General features: G+C 37.4%; 1 protein-coding gene across 4 annotated transcripts in view; it reads left to right on the top strand.

Moving 5' to 3' along the window:
* usp22 (ubiquitin specific peptidase 22) overlaps nucleotides 1–19291 on the top strand; it is a 52424-nt gene extending 33133 nt beyond the window's left edge. For 2 of the 4 annotated variants that reach the window (XM_081393063.1, XM_081393064.1), the window contains 9 exons: nucleotides 2851–3017; nucleotides 4119–4266; nucleotides 8275–8377; nucleotides 9407–9565; nucleotides 9657–9783; nucleotides 11086–11177; nucleotides 13791–13853; nucleotides 15431–15580; nucleotides 17972–19291. In XM_081393063.1, coding sequence (XP_081249189.1) covers nucleotides 2851–3017; nucleotides 4119–4266; nucleotides 8275–8377; nucleotides 9407–9565; nucleotides 9657–9783; nucleotides 11086–11177; nucleotides 13791–13853; nucleotides 15431–15580; nucleotides 17972–18014 — 1052 coding nt within the window. In that variant the 3' untranslated portion in view covers nucleotides 18015–19291. Of the gene's footprint in view, nucleotides 1–2850; nucleotides 3018–4118; nucleotides 4267–8271; nucleotides 8378–9406; nucleotides 9566–9656; nucleotides 9784–11085; nucleotides 11178–13790; nucleotides 13854–15430; nucleotides 15581–17971 lie in introns of all 4 variants that reach the window. The other 2 variants (XM_081393062.1, XM_081393065.1) reach the window with 1 other exon arrangement.
* Nucleotides 19292–21027: the final 1736 nt, after the last annotated feature.

Raw genomic sequence — 21027 nt, 5'->3', positions numbered from 1 at the left:
GAGCCGGTACTGTGTAGTGGAAAAGCGCCATAAGTTACTTAACATGCGCTGTTTTATGCATTGCTATAGTGTTTCAGGCGATGCCCACACAGTTTGTTTCCGCTGTATATGTCATGCATGTAGTTTCGATGTCCGGCGTCGGAATGACTGAAGCGGAGGCGTTGTCAGCAGTGATGTGCCGTGTGTTGATCAGGCGTACGTATGATGTTCAATCACTCGTGTGCATTAATAATATATTAGTACTTGAAAGTGCCACAGGAGACGCCGGATAACACGGGATCTCTCTCTCTCTCTCTCTCTCTCTCTCTCTCTCTCTCTCTCTCTCTCTCTCTCTCTCTCTCTCTCTCTCTCTCTCTCTCTCTCTCTCTCTCTCTCTCTCTCTCTCTCTCTCTCTCTCTCTCTCTCTCTCTCTCTCTCTCTCTCTCTCTCTCTCTCTCTCTCTCTCTCTCTCTCTCTCCTCTCTCTCTCTCTCTCTCTCTCTCTCTCTCCCTCTCTCTCTCTCTCTCTCTCTCTCTCTCTCTCTCTCTCTCTCTCTCTCTCTCTCTCTCTCTCTCTCTCTCTCTCTCTCTCTCTCTCTCTCTCTCTCTCTCTCTCTCTCTCTCTCTCTCTCTCTCTCTCTCTCTCTCTCTCTCTCTCTCTCTCCTCTCTCTCTCTCTCTCTCTCTCTCTCTCTCTCTCTCTCTCTCTCTCTCTCTCTCTCTCTCTCTCTATCTCGCTCTCTCATTATTCTTTGCTATTTTCGGCCGAATAGTTTCGGTTGCCGATCATTCGGTGCGTCCCTAGTTCTCTCACTGTTGGCCTTTCTGCAGGGCTGTTGGTCTGCCTCTCCTCGTCCTCAGTTTAACTGGACTCTGAGAAGCGTGAGGAGCAGATGTCTGAGCGCTGTAGGTTTGGATCAGGGCCAGTGAAGGCGTTTAGCCACCCTGTGTGAGCGCATGTCTGTCTGCTCGTCTCGAAGCTCACGGGCCGGTGACCCGTCGAACTGTACGAGCGCCCGTCGTCAGCACAGCAGGGAACACACTCGATCTGACAGAGAAGAGAGCCTGCTGAGCTTTAACTTCTGGGGTTATACACTTCAGATTCAGGCGAGGCACTTTACATACTGAAAATGGAGCGTTTGCTCAATTTTAACCATTTGCACTAGTCAAGTCGACAGCGCTTTGAACAATATAGACCGTTTCAAAGCAGCGTTACAGAGATAATAGGAATTTACAGTAACAGAGATTGTTTTGGCTTTACAGCAGCTCTAGAATAAAGTTATTGTCCAGCTAAAGTTAGTTTTGATTGATTCACTTCCGTTGCAAAGATTAACGCGCTCCGGCCGCTAATTCGCACACAACAGTGTTCGGTGCTCAAGAACGCAAACCTTGAAATAGGTTCCAAGGTGCAAGCGGTGAATTTCTTTTTAAACGTTATCTCTGCGTAAACTTCAAAAATGCGAATCTGTGAAAACGCTGACGCCGTGTACATGCGTATTACGTGTTTCGTCTATAGATATGTGTGTTTGTGTGAAACTCTGGGTAACACTGTTTTACAGTGTCCTTGTTACATATGTTACATGTACTTACCATAGTAATAACAGTAAATTATGCATAATTACATGCAACTAACCCTCAACCAAACCCTAACCCTATAGTAAGTACATGTGGTTAATTAATATTACTCAGTACTTAAATATATAATTACACTGTAACAACGACACCTTAAAATAAAGTGCAACCAAACTCTGTTTGTCAAACCGTTTCTCTAACTCATTACTGCTATTATTATGTCCCTTCGACCACATTCTCTAAACACTGAGAACGACAGCACAACCAGAGAAGTCAGATTCTCAAGCAAATGACTCTTTTGAGTCGGTTCTTTGTAGTGAATCAAAAACAACCAGAGTAGTTTGATTCCCAAACAAGTGACTCTTTTGAGTTCCTTATAGTGAGTTGAAAACGTACTGGGAGATCAGCTGATTCCTGAACGCATCACTCTTTTGAGCTGGACCTTTTTTAGTGAATCACACACAAAGTAAGAACAGTATATAAGGATTCCCAAACAAGTGACTCTTTTGAGCTCTGAGTTGATTCTTTGTAGCAAATCTGCTACAAGATTTGTAGCAGACCAGTTCTTGTAGCTGCTCCTCAAGAACTGGAGGAGTCCAGTTCTTGAGCAAATGACTCTTTTGAACTAGTTCTTTTTAGTGAATACACGTTCTCTAAACACTGAGATCGGCTTTTTATTTATTTATTATTTTTTAATCTTTTATATATGCATGTTACCTAAATTGGTTACTATGTAACCTCCAAGTGAGTGCACATTTTTGAAATAGTATTTTTGAATGCATTTTACTCATTCATTGTGTTGTTGTTTATGAATAATTATTTTTTAATAAAATTGACAAACAGGAAATGGAAAGTAAATTAACTTATTATTATTATTATTATTATTATTAATAGTTTATGAATAATATGCATTTTATGATGATAAATGTAAATAAAACAAAGTAAATTTAATAAAATAATAAATTACTAATACAAAATGGTCATATAATAATATGGGTCATACAAATAATGCAAAGTAAATGAATAAAATGTTGATGTTATTGATGTTATATTTATTATTTATAATAATTAATAAATAAAAATGGAGTAAACAATACAATAATAATAATAATATAATAATTTAAAAGAATGTATAATAATGTTAGCAACACTTATATTTCTTATTCACTTTGTTTACTCTCACAAAAAAGTAAAATTATCAATAAATTATTAATAATAAAATAAAAATGTATGTTATAAACTAAACTTATCTTATTTCAAAACTTATCTTATTTCGAATCTTTTATTGTGTTTTCTTTCAGGATTGAGGGGTTTAATAAACCTCGGGAACACATGCTTTATGAACTGTATCGTTCAGGCTCTCACACACACTCCGCTGCTGAGGGATTTCTTCCTGTCCGACAGACACAAGTGTGAGATGCAGTCCAACTCTTGCCTAGTGTGTGAAATGTCTCAGCTCTTTCAGGAGGTGAGAGTTCTACACACACACTATCACACTCTCTCTCACACACACACACACACACACACACACACACACACACACACACACACACACACACACACACACACACACACACACACACACACACACACACACACACACACACACACACACACACTCCCACACATATACAAACACACACACACTCATATACCCCCCTCCCCACACACACTCATATACCCCCCTCCCCACACACACACACATATACCCCCCCAACCACACACACACACACACACACACACACACAATGTTTCTTGATCATTAGGGCTGCACAATTAATCACAATGAAATTGCACACGATTTGGCAAAGACTGCGGTAGTAAACACTGCTCCATCTGAACACCAGAGGGAGTCTCACACACACACACACACACGCCACAGAAGTACGATAACACACATCATTCCAGGAAACCCGTATCGGTCATCACACTCTCTGTATCTGAATAAACAGAAGATTGAGACGCTTTGATAGAATAAGGCAGTCGTGTGTTTATCAGTGTCAGAAGCTCATCATCTCACAGGAGGAGAAGTTCAGCTGTCCTCATGAAGTGAGTTTGGAGGAAAAGTGTGTTATTAATGTTGTCTGTTGTTGGAGAAGAGGTTCATAAATGCGTCTCATGTCTGGAAAGATGTTTGACTCGTGTTGCTTTTTTCAAATGCTCGTTATAAGCGACTCGAACTCAGAGCTTTCAGAGTGAGCCGCGTTTCCTGAGCCGTACGGCACTGACAAGCTGCACATTACAATCACAGACTTTACCATTTCAGAATCACGATAAGCCAAATTGGTTTGAGTGCGATTTCATGTAAATTGCGAAGAATCATGCAGCCCTATTGATCATCAAATCATCAAATTATACTGATTTCTGAAGGATCATGTGACACTGAAGACTGGAGTAATGATGCTGAACATTCATCTTTGATCACAGGAATAAATTACACTTTACTATATATTCACATAAAATACATTTACTTTCAATTCCAATAATATATTGCATTTTTTTACTGTATTTTGATCAGATAAATGCACATATAGTGTGTCGCTCACGTCTCTGTCGTTCTCCGTTGCAGTTTTACTCGGGTCATCGCTCTCCTCACATTCCCTTCCGGCTGCTTCACCTGGTCTGGACCCACGCGCGACACCTGGCCGGATACGAGCAGCAAGACGCTCACGAGTTCCTGATCGCTGCGCTCGACGTGCTGCACAGACACTGCAAAGGTACCGCAGCCAATCACACGCATTACATGCAAAGACCCGTCCCCTTTAGTTACGCTTGCTATGTCCGGCAAGCCACGCTCCTCTCAAACCTTTAATATATTAAATAAAACATGCATTTAATCTCACTTTATTGACCAATGTACTTGCTTCTGACCTTCGACGATTCAATGAAACCATGAGCAAAAATGACTATGAAAATTTCATATCATGATTATAGTGACCAAAATTATCACGATTATCAATATTATCACAGTTTTGTTAAAAAAAGATGAAAATGTTCAAAAATAACTGATTTTAAACACTTAAAAACATTTCAACAAGTCTTATATTTGGAAATCAACAAACAACAGATAAAATTAGCAGCTCTATGCACTTTTTTTTTTTTTTTTAAGCATACACATTAAATTATATGACCGTAGTCAATAGCAACGCATTATAACACCGCGCACATCTCTATCACCGCGCACACACTCTCTCGTTTCATTAAAATATTATATGTATTATATATGCTATTATAAATGAGATTTTAGTGGATAATTTAGCATCAAATGTTATTATAATGAAAAAAAAAACATTTAGTTTGAAACAAATAAAAGGTAAAATGTTCCATTGATAAAAAACATAAATGTATTTACATAATATAAAATGAAAAGACTTTTATTTTAAATGTATAGCGCAGCTTTTTCATGAGGCAACAACATTTGATACGACAGAACAAGAAAAACCATTAATAATCGTAATCTTTCATTGGGCAAAAGTATTATAGGGCTAATATGAAAGACTTCGATATAGAGCGGCTTATAGGAGAATAGATATTGATGCGTAGTGTATCACATCTCTGCAACAGTTTATTGACCCTTTTCTTTTAACAGTTGTACAGTTCAGTGACTCAGTTCAGTGCGCTCTACTCCAGTGTGATCTGACACCCGGGAGAAACACTCAGAAATAAACTCCAGCGAGATCAAGTGCTTGTATGAAAAACCATTGACATTTTTCTACAAATAAAGTATAATAATGGGAGCATTGAGTTTCCTCGTGTTACTGTTGTAACCGAATGAGACGCGCTGAATGTACGGAGAATGACTGAGATGAGTTTCCATTAAAAGTTTTAAAATATTTTAAAATATTTATTTTTAATATTAATTTTTAATATATTACATTTATATATATATATTAAATGTATATATATATATTAAATATATATATATATTATTTATATATATAAATAATATATATTTATATATATATATATTAAATATATATATATATATTATTATTATTATTATTAATATATATATATATATATATATATATATATATATAAATATATATATATATATATATATATATATATAATATTATCATTATTATTATTATTATTATTATTATAAAATATATATATATATATATATATATATATATATAAATTATTATTATTATTTTTTTTTATCTTTTTTTATATTAATATTTTCCATTTATAGTTTTTAAATATAAATATAAAAGACTTAAATATTCATTTGCACCTCACATTAAGCTATCGAATGGCTTCAGAAGTCTTGGAATATAGTGCATGAAAACTTTATGGTGCTTTACAATATTTTTTATATCTTTAGTGGGGCTTAACAATAACAGAGAATCATACGTACAATACCGGAGGTTTTTTTTTTTTTTTTTTTTTTTACAAAAACACAAGGCTGCATGCTGTGACTGCGTCAGACTGAAGCTGCCAGGACAGGGTTTACAAAAGGTTTTCATGATCATTAAATTTTAAGCGATAATACTAACCGTCAGGACATTTTATTGTGGTTTATCCTGAAAATCGTTCCATCCCTAAAATTTTTTTTAGATTTTTTTTTATTTTTTTTTTATTGGTAAAGTAAGTTAAACTTTCTTCTCCTGCATCCTATTCTTCCGTTATCCAGAATATCAGCAGCTGAAAGGTTTGTTTGAGCGGCGTCAGGAGTAAATCTGCATTTCCTTCAGCCTGAGGCTTTTGGTGTGAAAGGTTACATTTGCCCAAAAATATTACTTTGTTATAAAAAAACAAGACCAGCCATGGTGAAAAAAAAAGTAATGTAACGCATTACTTTTCTAAAAAAGTAACTAAGTAACGCAATTGACTGTTCACAAAGTCCCGCCCCCTTTAGTTACTGTTGCTATGTCGGACAAGCCACGCCTCTTTCACACACACCATGATCTCATGCAGTGAAACACACATCGCAGAGCAGAGAGGACACTGACAACACACTGACACACAGGACAGACCAGCTTACTTCTGATATTAAACACAGTCTCAACTTTCAAATTTGGTCATTTTTTTTTTTTTAAAGAAATGTAAACCATAAACACCATTTTGTCTCTTTAATGTGTCTGACAGATCGCTCCGTTAAAGCCGCTCGTGAACCGATCATCTCTTCCTTCTAGTTCATTTATAGCATCAGATAAACATGAATGAACATCAGAAGGAATGTTGTTTTAAACGCGGAAAGACGTCAGGACACTCCGCTTTTCAAGTTCAAGTCCACCGTTAATCTACGAACTCTCCTGACTGATTTGTCGGACAAAAATGGCGGGTTATGATTGGTCAGATCGCCTGTCAATCAAACTCCCTGCGAAGGTTGAATTGAGTGAAACGCAGCATTAGCTTGCTAATTATATCAGTTCCACCTGGCTGCTTTTCAGATGAAATGTGTGGTTTAGAGCAGGAAAGATGATGAAGTAACGCTGCATGATGTGTGCTAATGGTGACAGTGTATTTTAGGACTGATCTGCTGTCGGAAAGCAAGACGAGCCGGAACAGAATGCATTTCAGGCGGGTAAAGATGAACATTAAAGATGACGTTATCTGCTATTGGCTGGACAAACTAAAAGCCCGCCTCGAAATCACGCTATTGGTGGAGCCGCTGTTGCTGTGTCCAATTAAAACAAGGTTATGCTAGAGAAAGTATTTTAACATCAAGAAAATGACACACATTTACCTTTAAATAGGGTTAGATGATTTGGCGGGAAAAACATGTAATAACCTTTTTTCTCTTTCTGGTAAAAAAATTGCTATTGTGATTTAAAATGCAATTTAAAAGTTTAAAGTTTAAAGTTTGTTAGGCTGCAAAAGTTGGCCACATTTAGTGATTTTATGTATTAAAATAATAATAATAGATACTATTATCTTTATTATGGATATTATTATTATTATTATTACTAAATAAAAGTATGAAACAAGATTTATTAAACAATGTAATGTTTAAAAATACTGTAAAATTAAAAAATGGTGTTAAGAAGATTAGAGTATTTAAGAAAAATAGTATAATCATTATTTTATTTTTATTTATAAGTGCTATACTAATAAGTTAATAAGTAAAACCATCAAGCTTTTATTTAGCCGTTCCCCTTCTGAAACATGCAACACGTGTTTATTGTATGAAATCATAGCGTTTGTGGTGTGATGATCGGTTTTATGTCTATTAATCGGTCAGCCTTTATCATCATGTGTTTCTGGATCATGTGTCAGATAGCATGCAGATTTAGTGGCTGTTATTTCATAAAGATCCCTCACAGCAGCGTCCGCTTTAGAGCACGGCAGCGCTTCTCATGCAAGATCTGCTTGTTGTTCATGTGCAGATTCGTGACTCTGTAGGATGAAACATTTCCTCCTTAAAATATTGATTGGACTCTGAACGTGCGCATGTGCGAGAGCGAAGGAGAGTCTTGTCGCAGTGTACGCACTGAGGTCGGAGTCGTGGGCGATGGGAGCAAGCGCTCCGAAACGGAGCCGGGAGAGCGAGCGAATGAAACGAGCGAGAGGATATAGATGTAGAGTCGGTAGACAGATCTCACTCTCTCTCCTGCAGTGTGAAAGCAGAGGGAGGGGTGTTTCTGCAGCAGTCCGAGCGCTGCTTTCTAATCAGACCTTCTCTGTCTCTCTCTCTCTCTCTCTGTGTGTGTGTGTGTGTGTGTGTGTGTGTGTGTGTGTGTGTGTGTTCATATGCTGCTTCCATGTCCGCTAAGGAGATGATAATGGGAAAAAAGCCAACAACCCAAACCACTGCAACTGCATCATTGACCAAATCTTCACTGGAGGCCTGCAGTCTGACGTCACCTGCCAAGTCTGCCAGTAAGACCAGATATACAGCACAGTGTGTGTGTGTGTGTGAGATGAAACGAGGCGAGCGAACATCTGTCAACCGTTCAGATATCTGTTCTTGCATTAATTGGCACATTGAATGTGTTGATGTATGCAATAATGAACTGACATTCTGCTTGTTTTTTTGTGAATAAGGCCACTTTTAAGTCCCTTTTTTAAAGTCTTGATGATGTTTTTGGGCTCTACTACAATAAGTTTTTATATTTGAATGTTCAAAAACACATTATTCTCCTCATATTCTCCATTGTTGCGGCTCCTCTCTTCCCAGTCTGTCAGTAACGCTCTGTTTAGTTCCTGTCTCTATGAAGCCCCTCCTTCTGAAAGCACACTGTGCTCTGATTGGTCGGCTGGAGCAGTGTGTTGTGATTGGTCGAGTGTTTTTGGGGAATGTCCCGCCCGTTACCATAACCGCCAGTTTAACACACTACTAGCTAACTCAACCACGCCCCTTTATTCTGCATATTCATTACAACTTTATTCATTATAACATAACTTTTCAGAGCTTTTTCATGCTCAAACAGCAACATTACATGCTAAAGAAAGATAAACATGTAAAAAAGCACTCTAAATCCATTTTAGTAAGCTTTTTTTATGTAGTCAGTTGACACACTAATACCCCTGATTTTACATTTCAATTACATAATTAAAATAAAGTCTGATAGCAGTGGTTTTGTTAATTTTGCACTGTAAAAATATATATATTTGGTTAAATTTGTTGCCTTAAAATGCTCCCTAGTCCCTACATAGACTGTCACTAGGTTTTGGAACAGAGCCAGTGTCTGTGCATCTTGTTTTCTCTAAATGAATGCTCCTTAACGCCACCTTGTGTTTAGCAGAGGTATTGCATCATGCACATTGCATTCCTGCCGTTTCTTGATTATTACAGTGCAAATGCATCTATCAAATCAAGTTTGAATGGATTCATGAGTGTTATTTGAGGTTGTGCATCAGTAGCGCTGAGAAAAAGATGTGATTCGTCAGTGTTTTCTGTGTGTGCAGTGGAGTCTCCACCACAATAGACCCGTTCTGGGACATTAGCTTGGATCTGCCGGGTTCGTCCACCCCGTTCTGGCCGCTGAGCCCGGGCAGTGACGGCAGTGTGGTGAACGGAGACAGTCATCCCAGCGGAGCCACCACACTCACAGACTGCCTGCGCAGGTGCGCACACACACACACACACACACACACACACGGACGGACGGATCTGTGATCGCACCGGACGCCACTGACTCACGCTTCTGCATTGCAGGTTCACCCGACCCGAACACTTAGGAAGCAGCGCCAAGATCAAATGCAGCGGTTGCCATAGTTACCAGGAGTCCACCAAGCAGCTGACTATGAAGAGACTTCCTATCGTGGCATGTTTCCACCTCAAAGTACGTGTGTGTGTGCGTGCATTTGTTTCTTTTTAAATGCAGATGAAAGTGCATCATATGCGTTTATTTTAATGATTACTGAAATATCTTAATGCATTAATTTTTTGTATTAGTATCAGCCCATATTTGATGTATATGGAATGATATTGTAAGCATTTAATTGTGCATGCCAATTTTTACGTTTAAATGCTTTATTTAATAACAATGTTAAATTTAATCTTTAGCAAATATCAACATTAATATCCTTTTTTAATACTGTACATTATAATATTTTGATGCCAGAATTCACAGAATTCTGTACTGAGGTGTGATTCATGATAAATTATAAATGTATAGAAATATTTAAATTCTATACTACTGTGTAAAAACAAATTTGCACACAATTGCATTTCAATTAATAGTAATATTCCATCAAATTGAATTGGATAATCCTTACATATTATTAATATTATGAAAAAATAATTTTAAATGAGGAAAAAAACCAACAAGAGCTTTATAAAACATTTTGTATAAATCTTAAACTTAATTTTTAACATTTTCATTTATTTATTTATTTATGAATACGAATCACATAAACTAAACTGTCCATTCCCTGTTCCATTAAGATGTATACAAACTGTTTTATTAACCTCTATTTGTTTTTTACTCATTTATAATATGAATAAATATGTAAGGATTATTCAATTCAATTTGATGGAATTTTTACTATTAATTGAAAAGCATAAATCTTAAAAATAAAATATTTTTTTAGTGTAATATGAATAGTTACATGAAAAGAAAATGTAACATAAAATTCTAATATTTTGATACAGTGTAGTGAAGTTTTGATGGCAGAATTACATTAACAGCATTATTATGATAACTAATACTACTACTGTATTTATATATTATTTCATCGTCATTTATTACTTTACTCAGAGTAGTATAGAACTTTAATATTTATATACATGTCTCATTTTTAATTTTTAATAGTAATAATTTTCCATTAATATTATCGTCATCATCACAATACATTTATAAGTTACTGGCCAAAATATTAGCATAATTATCCTCTGTCTGACCGAATGTTTATATTGGTGCATCTGTACTCTGAAAGATATTCAACATTTTGCTGGTTCTTGACCAGATTGTGAAGTTGCAAAGACTTCAAACCACAAAGAGCTTCAGAGTCTCTGTGTAATGGTTGCTGCGTCAGAAGGTGTGTGTGTGTGTGTGTGTGTGAGAGAGTCTGGCCTTCAGACGTGCTTCTGTGAACCCTGTCTCTCGTCTGCATCTCTCATTCCTGTGTTCTCTTCTGTCCAGCGGTTCGAGCATTCAGCGAAGCTCCGGCGTAAGATCACCACATACGTGTCCTTTCCTCTGGAGCTGGACATGACGCCCTTCATGGCCTCCAGGTACAGCCTCACTCAGCTCTGATGAAGCACTCGCCAAGCGCCACACAGCGTTGGCGAGTGTGTGAAACGGCGTCAGTCGCCAGATGGCCAGTAACGGTTTCTTGAATTCTAGCAAATGCAATGTTGAGCTCTTTTTCATGGACCGATTCACTCAAAATGATGTAAAAAACAAACGCGTGTCTCGGCGAGAATCCTAGTAAACACAGGCCCATTTCACACAGAGATTCTGCAAAATACATGATGGATAATGTGTCCCGGGATGGTTTGATTTTTGGTTCATTCACACTGCCAGTGATTTTCCGGAATCAGTGAGTGCGTTCACACACATCCCTTAAAGATCCCGTTAAGACACGTGACGCCAGGATGTGTTGTAGAAAGGCCAGTCTAATCTTCCGCTACCGCTCTTTACACTGTAGTCGCACAAAACTCTTCCACTACTTGAGAAAAGCTGCAGTCACGCAGCGATTTCACCAGCCGCATACTGTGTGAAACGCCCATAGGGAATAATGCGGCGCGTGATTACATTTTAAATTATACCACCGGACGCGAATAGCGCGTCAAATTCGCGCCTGCCGCGTCTAGTTATACGCTTCTTTACCACTTTGTGTGCGTTCGCGCGTCAAAATACGGTAGCGGTCAGAACTCTGGTGTACTTTGGACGGAGCGGGCGGTCTGACTAACAATAGCCAACTCCCGACATCTTTTGACAGCGTATCCACACTTCATTCTGACCGCCTGTAGGCTACACCTAGCTCTGATGGTTCTGATAGTTTGGTACTGAAACCATTGTCAGTCAACAACATTCTTTTTTTGCAAGGATGTTTGAAATAGTTCGACAGAAAATAGCCTACTTCATTTGTCAGTAGGGCAATATGATTTTCGTTTATGTTGCTTAGAAATTTGAGAGATAGGCTTTGTCCTATTTAATTTATTTATATTTAATAATTTTTTTTCTGTGGCAGTACAATGTTAAAATAGCCTAATATTTATATTGACACGAACACAATTTTTGTATAGCATTTAATTATTATTATAGGCTACTTAATCTCCTTCTTTCCGAGACTTTCTTTTAGAGACATTTGAATGTGAGATTATGGAAACGAGATCTAAATTTTGCGGACCCGTCAGGTCGGGAAATAAAGCGGGTGAACATCGAGTGTATTTTAAGCGGTTGCTGAATAGAACCTTGTGGGAGCGGGACGAAAAAAAAAAAAAAAACATTCCCGCGCAGACCTCCTTAAGCCATAGGTGTGTATGTGTGTGTCCCGAATAAATAATAATAATAAAAAAGGAATAAAGTTCAAAAGTCGGACTTTATTAAAATGGCTGTAATCTGTTACCACAATAGTACTTGATCTGTTTAAAATGTGTTAAATTAAAAATCAAAAATCAAAATTAAAATTTGTCTAATCCAGTAATTATTTTTTTCTATTTTTGATCTGAGCACAATCAGAAAATCAGAAAACCCGTCATTATTCGTCGTTTTTTTTTTTTTTTCATTTTAGTTCAGGAATGGAAAAACAAGTCGTTTTTCATTTTATTTTTGGTTTTAATTTGAAAAAACGATTGAACGAATGATCCACGGACTGTGACGACCCATCATATTCCGCGATCTTAGGCCTATATAAGAGTATTTAATTTGTATCCATAGGCCTACTCTGTGTAGCTGGCCCGCCATCTACTGGCTAAAAAAAATATTGGCCCGCGGCCAAAGTTACTTGCCGACCCCTGCCTTACGGCATTGGTCCTGGCTTTTGTTCACACAGGGCGCGTTCCGGGACTGATCCCGGCAATGTTACTAGGTCCTCATCCCCGCATCAATCCCGGGACGTGTTTGCGTTCACACAGAAGGCACTCTTGCAATTTTATATATTTTTAAATATCAACGCGCTGTGTGAAAGGGGCTATAGTCGGTTATGTCTTAAGTGAACACAAACACAAAACGCATGATCATGTTCGTTCGGTCTTAAAGTGACAGCATCCCAATAATCCTGCTACTGTCTGCGTTTTTAACGTTTACCAAACAGCAAAGGACAAAGTTAAAACACTCACTCCTCTTAACCTCTAAAAAGGATATGAAGACTATGCAGTGTTATTTATTTGATTAGATTACTTTATTACATTTCGGTACCTGATATTAGACCTTAGCGCAGTTTATTTTATTTTTATGTAGTGTATTTATTTGTGCTTTTAATTTGATTGTTTGTTCTTATTTTATTACTGAAAGTTTTCTTGTCTTAACAAATGTAGCCTATTAACTTTTATATAAGTTAAGCTAGTAGTTTTAGCTGTGGTGTCAAATTGGAATAGAGGAATGTGAATTTTCACTGGTATCTAAAATGTTGGTGTCATAACACCAACATTATGTGGTGTTATGACATGGCATAACACCACATAATTTTTTTTGTGGCATGGCTGGTAAAAAATGTATTTTTGTCCGGTAAATGTTCTCAAGTCACCAGCCATTGGCAAAGAAATAGTTTAAGGCCTTGGTCGTCAGTCTCTGATGCCTGTCATCAAACACGGCAACATTCAGTCGTGGATTCATCATGGATAACGAAGTGGAGTGACTCTGCAAATTAATTGCTAATGTGTTTTCTGTTCGTCTCACAGTAAAGAGAGCCGAATGAATGGACAGTACCAGCAACCAGTGGACTCATTAAACAACGATAACAAGTAAGTGACTGACTCAGAATATTGCATCAGCTCCTGCTGTATTATCAGGTGTGTGTGTGTGTGTGTACTAGTACAACTATCTTTGTGAGGACCAGTTTGAGTGTTACACCATTAGAGAGAGGACAGAGAGAGTAAAGTGAGGACATGTTGGCCGGTCCTCACTCTCTGAGAGCCTTTAAAGTGTTTGAGGGCCAAGACTTGGTTTTAGGGATGGGGTTATGAGGTCAAGGCTCGGTTTAGGGTCAGGGGTCGGGTTAGGCACTTAGTTGTGATGGGTAAGGTTAGGGTAAGCGGCTAGAGATTACATTGTGTCAATTAATGTCCTCATAAAGATAGATGTACAAGTGTGTGTGTGTGTGATCACTGTAAAGCTGCTTTGAAACAATCTATTTAGTTAAAAGTAGGGCTGGGCGATAAAACGATAACGATAATTATCGCAATATAATTTTTCTCGATAAAACGATATCAAGAGTTCGATAATGTTTATGCGCCAAAAGCAAAAAAAAAAAAGTTTATGCGCCAAAAGCGGAACGAAACTCATTTGAACCGCGCGCCACACGGACCATTTATCCGCTGGGCTCAAAGTCCAAACGGCAGCGAGGCGCGAGCTCACTAGAGCAGATGCGTTTACTCTGATCGCTCTCGTCACGAGATCCAGTGAGAAGCGCTTGAGTTCAGCGAAGAACACACACATCTCTGTGATTTAAACCAGTTTAAAGGCAGATGAAACAGCGCTGACAAACAGGAGAAACACTGTGCGCAACGATACAGTCAGAAGGCTTTTCCGTCTACAAATTCCCATAATTTACCAGGGATTTACTGTAACGTTACCCTAGTAATATTAACCGCACCATGAAATGTGGGATATACATATTGAATTGTATTATATTATTAATGTAGACAATGTATTAAAGGACTAATGGAATATCATTACAGTATTTAATAATGTATTTAGGCTACTGTTTTTCATACAAATACCATAGAAACCATAAAGTTACATTTTGCCATGATAGTGAGGTGCTACAGGCTATGCCTGGTTTCATCTGTGGTTATCATGATCTAAATGCATGATACTGGAAGACCAATGGTTAAGTTTAATAAAACTCAAACAGTCAGAATATTACATTTTACCAAATAAAAATTAGCACATGCAAAAACTAAAAAATTAATTGTCCAATAGAGATATTTATTTTGTTAAGGAAAAATGACAAATGTTTGAATGTTCTACCTCAGGTTTGTGAAACGTTCACCAGTTTTGGCAAGAGTTTTTGTCATGATATGTTCTGACAATAAAGAGTAGTTTAAAACCACAGTTAACGCTCTGGTTTCTACAACTTTCACTTAGGAGAAAAATCTGCCTTTAAAATTGAAAAGATTTGACTTTTATCGTGATAATTATCGATATCGACTGATATAAAAAAAATTATCGTGATATTTTTTTTTTTGGCCATATCGCCCAGCCCTAGTTAAAAGCGCTATATAAATGAAGGTGACTTGACGTGTGTGTGTGTGTGTGTGTGTGTGTGTGTGTGTGTGTGTGTGTGTGTGTGTGTGTGTGTGTGTGTGTGCGCGCGCAGGTATTCTCTGTTCGCAGTGGTGAATCATCAGGGCACGTTGGAGAGCGGCCATTACACCACATTCATCCGGCAACACAAGGACCAGTGGTTTAAGTGTGATGACGCCATTATCACCAAAGCCAGCATTAAAGATGTCCTGGACAGCGAGGGGTCAGTCTCACGCTCATCCACACACACCAGAACTATGTGGACATTTGAGTCACATTTGAGTTTCATTGCATTCTAAACCAAATATCAAACTTCAGCAGATAAATTATGCTGGACTAGAAATAACTATACTTTCATTTATTGTAATGTTTTGCTGAAAGTGCGCATATGCGTTCTTAAAGGGATAGTTCGCTCACAAATGAACATTTAGGTGTCTTTTTATCTTCAGCAGAACATTAAAGGTTTGATAACGCTTTATAATAACTTAGTTAAGCGTTAGTAAATAGTTAATTCATCATTTATAAAGTATTAATAGACTTTAAAATACACCTATACATGCTTTTTTCTTGATTTATATGCATATCTATAATGAGTTTAATAATTGTATCTTCATACTTTATTAATGATCAGTTTATATTTTCTTAATTATTACATCATTTACAATCCAGTTATTTAGGAGTTGTCAGTGGTTTGTGAAAGCTTTACGAGGCATAAATAGTCCTCACTTTAGATGAGCTCACAAAAATAGTTAACTGGCAACCACTACACTACATGAATTAATCAAGAATTACTGTAGGAATACATGTTAATAAAGCATTTATTAAAGGGGTGGTATAATACCCTTTTCACAAGATGTAAAATAAGTCTCTGATGTCCCCAGAGAGTGTGTGAAGTTTTAGCTCAAAATACCCCACAGACATTTTTATATAGCATGTTAAAATTGTCACTTTTTGAGGGTGAGCAAAAACACACCGTTTTGTGTCTGTCCCTTTAAATGCAAATGAGCTGCTGCTCCCGGCACAGGGGGCGGAGCTTCAACAGCTTGTGTCCTGAAAATGTCAAAAACGTTTAGCCTTTTATGTTCAAACCGGAGTCAGACAATGATGGAGAGACTCAAGAAGAAGTGACAACATGTAGAAGCAACAGGACATTTCTGAATGGTTAGTTGATGAATTTATGTATGTGCATACATGCCAACCCTCCCGATTTTTCCGGGAGACTCCCGAATTTCAAAGCCCCTCCCGAAAATCTCCCGGACCGACCTTTCTCCCGATTTCCACCCGGACAAAAATATTGCTTCACCATCCGTCACTGGGCGCCGTTTCAGTCCAAACGCTTGCGCTCCCATGGCGTCTGTCGTTGCTATGCAACCAAACTGCGCTCTCCATGATGACGACGAAGAAGTATCAGCAAAGGATTAATTGATTTCTAGCCCTCGCATTAGCTTTACTACTAGATATATTTCTGGAGATGAGAAGGAAAAACCCGCCTGGAAAAACTAGCGCACCACGTTGATTCCATTATGAGCGTGCTCAACTACGGTTGAAATAACACCCTAGAAGCAGACGTCTGAAATGAAAGGCAAGAACAGCTATTTATTTAGCTTTAGACTGTTACATGAAAATTTAAAAATGAAATGTCATAATTATAATGTTTTGAGAGTTTACTTAAGTAATTGTTGCATTAGGCTATGAATGAATAAATATTTATTGATAAGATCTAGCTATTTCATGTCTTTTCATTTACAGTAGCATGAACCACGAGTAGTCGAGTAACTCGAGTATAGTTTTGATAAGAAATCAACTAGCAAAAATCAGTAGTCGTGCACCCCCCCCCCCCCCCCCCCCCCCGTCCTTTTGAATATCTCCCGAATTCTGAGGTCTCAAGGTTGGCAAGTATGTGTATGTGTAGTTATCTTCTAGTCATTGATTAGCATATTCTGTCTTGATAATCTATAAATTGCGTTCCCGGGGGCGGGGTTTATGTAAATTCTAGGGTTGGTGATGTCACTAACCCGGGAGGAATGTGGTGTAGTCTCTACCAGCCGTTTGTTGTCGTCCTTAAAAAGCGATTTCTGTAAAAGCAAATATCTCCCTTTGCTCTGAACTTTGAGCGTTGTAACTTTGCAGATGTTGTTTATGATCAAACAGCAACATTACACACTAACTAAAGTTAGAAAAGTCAAATCATAATCAACCACCCCTTTAACATACTGAGTAATTATTACTTTGTCTAAATAATAAGATATATAAATGTACATTTTAAATAAGTTTATTAATCATTTACTTGCACTGACAACTAAAATAGACAATGACTAATAAAAATGACAAAAACATACAACATAGTTACTGAAACCTAAAATAAAAATGAAAACTAATTCAAAATATTAATAGAAACTATATCTCATTGAAACTTAAATAATCCTGCTGTTTTTTAATGGAAGCTTGTTTCCGCAATGCAGGTTAAAATGGTAATTGCAACTCTTTATCTCGCAATAGTGAGATAAATAAGTTGAAAAGGTCCATTTGTATTCTGTGGTGTGTATATATATATATATATATATATATATATTTTTTTTAATACATAAATAAATTGTATTTTCTCTCTTTGCAGGTACTTGTTATTTTACCATAAACAGTTCCTTGAATACGAGTAAGCCGAGATCCAGACGCGGTCCGAGTCCAAAGCTGTGAAGGGAAGATCGTACGAGTGACGGCGTGATGATGGAGAGCAGGAACTACACTTGCTCGTCGCGGGACAGAAGAGTAAAAAATGCAGCCTTTCTCACTAAAGAACATTAAAAACAACAAAATATGAAATTAAATGAAAAAAAAAAATAATAATAAAGAAAAAAAATGACACAGCTAAACCAATCTGCACTGAGCAACCGGAGCATACTTGACAGAAAGAAGAAGAGGAGGAGGAGAAGATGGAGAACCTCCGGCACTACAGACACACACAGACTGACATCTCATCATCATCATCATCATCATCTTCATCATCACGCGCACTTCACTTTCAGTTGCGTTTTCACCCACAAACAATATAAAGCATTCACGTGCATCAGTTCCCTCATCCTCAGATGATTTCTCGAAGTATATGAGGGGGAAATATTCCTTTTTTATTTCTTCGTATGCATTATTGATGTCCCGAATGCGAAAGAAAGGTGTTATTGACTTCAGCGTAAACCTATATTGTCGGTTGAGTTTGGAAATACTGTCCTTGTCCAGCACTTTTTCTTTTCTTTTTTTCTTCTTCATTCGGAAAAGCTTGTTTTTCTTTTGGTTGAGGGCTGAAAATGTATCACACACTCACACACTTACACACACACACACACACTTTCACACACATGCGCACATAAATCTCTATATAAATATATTTTTATAAGTCCTTCATTTCTTGTTTACGTGTCCTATACCCCCATCTTTTCTCTTTATGTGCTTACAGTCTTGGATATGAATGGAAAGGGTGTTTTTGCTTGGTTGCGTCACAGATCTTTGATTGGACGTGAGAAGTTTCGGTTGCTGATGAGTGTGGCTGCAGGTTTGTTTGGTTGTGAAGGCTTGTGTTTCAGACGCATTGTGAATGAAGACGTTCTCTTTCTGTTCATGTGATGCCTGTCGCCACCATGGCTCGATTCAGCAGTGTTATCCTCAGCCACATGTCGAGTGTGTGTGTGTGTATGTGTGTGCGCGCATGTATGCATATCCTGTGCGTGCGTGTGTGTGTGCGCGCATGCAGGTATGTGGGCACCTGTGTGTTGGTGATGTTAACGTGTGTGTGTGTGTGTGTGTGTGTACTGAATCAGTACTCAAACTTGGCATGCTGTTTAAACTGGATGCTAAAAGACTTTGGGGAGGATTTTATAAATGTTAATTATGTATCTATGTATAGTATGTATGTATGTAATGTATGTAAAACAAATCAATGGAGAAAAAAAAAATGGTGAAGAAAAAAAGTGCTGTTTCTGATTTGTTCTCCGGCCTGAAACAAGTTGGGAATAATAACACGAGATGTCTGCTTTCCGCTGGGTTGGAAGGTTTTTTTTATTTCAATAGCAATGAGTTTTTCCTCTTAATTAATTCATTTGAGTTTTCTCATTCGCCTCTGTATCCTTTGTTCTCTGCTTTCACCATTTCTTTTGCTCGTTTTTAGGCCATCTTTATTTCTGCTGGAAGACCAAATCAAATGAATCATACTCTTATGGCACGACAAAAACAGTAAAACAGTTTATTCATGCACTGGTCGGTTTTGAGGGCTATTTTACCTCTATAACATCTCATCTTTCTTCAGGCTAGTGGAAAGAGAACATCCAAAATATGCATTTAAGTGTTTATTTTAGTACACCATCTATATGTGTATCTAATTTCAATCTATATCTTTAAAGTTGGTGAGTTTGAGTCAGAAATCTACAGTTCAGCAGCTTTACACACACCAAACTTTACAGTTGAATTCATCTATAATCTCAAGGTTTGTTCATATACCATTCGCCTGATTTATACAACATTTAAACATGGTGAAAATGTATTTTTCTGCTGTCTGTCGACAGTATTGTCTGACTTATTGAGTGATAAACAGAGAAATCCAAAATATCCTCTGTTAAAAACCTGTACATGTCAAAAAAATCAAATTATAAACCTGACTTTATCTAATGTTTTCAGATTTCTCTTCTGAAAATGTTTGCAAATTACTGCATATTGAATAAGATAATACCTCATTTGCATATTTAAACAATATTCCAGAAAACTTGTGATGCAAAACAGTTGTCATAATGTACAGTGGTTAATCATTGGGTGAAAGTATGGTGATATATATTCGAATATGTTTTCCCTGTAGTGATCGCTCAACAGTAGGATTCTCCATTGGATTTTCTCCACAGAATATACAGATATATGTTGAGCTCCAATGTTGTTAAACGATTAAATGTGTTTCTAAGACACAATATTGTGTTTAGTAGCTGTCGTGTAGAGTAACGGATGCCTCATTAGCAGCTGTTTCGATGGGCCGCTGTATGTAAGCCGTCCGCCATATTGGAACAGTCAAAGCAAGCAAACGGTCATGCATGTATGAATATTTGCAATAGACTTCAGCGGATGATTTTGCTAAACTAACACAATATAACAAAACGAAGGCGTAACATGACATTAAACAGCTACTATAGTACAACTGTACAAAGTCAAACCTGTAATATTGAGTTGCTGCATATAAAAACACAAACCAACACATTCTCAACTGTGAAAGGTTATCCCATTTCTTAGGGAATTTAGATCATTGACACAAAAACACAATATGCTCTTGTTGTGTCGTTGCGACATCATATGGTCAAAATGTGAACGTGAACTCTGATTGCCTGGAACTTTAATTTGGGATATTCCGATATTCCCGCGCACTCCAGCCTCCTCTGGAACGCAGCGTTTTACTGTGAGTGACGTCACGCTAACCGTTCCAAGATGGCGGGCCTTGTCTGGAGCGGTCGAATGCGGAATCTACGAATAATAGAATATGAATTATATATGAACATATATTAATTATATATGAATAATATGATCACAGATATGATAGAGTCACTCTTGTATGGAAGCCCATTTCCGCCACATATGATAATAAATTCATGCTCCGCCGCAGTAAGTCATAATTGTGACTTTAAAAGTTTTTTTTTTTGGAAATTG

This window comes from Scardinius erythrophthalmus (genome assembly GCF_964197995.2).
Source record: "Scardinius erythrophthalmus genome assembly, chromosome: 18".
Taxonomy (NCBI): Eukaryota; Metazoa; Chordata; class Actinopteri; order Cypriniformes; family Leuciscidae; genus Scardinius; species Scardinius erythrophthalmus.
Note: the sequence above shows the minus strand (reverse complement) of the source record. Positions and strands in the feature narration are given on the sequence as shown.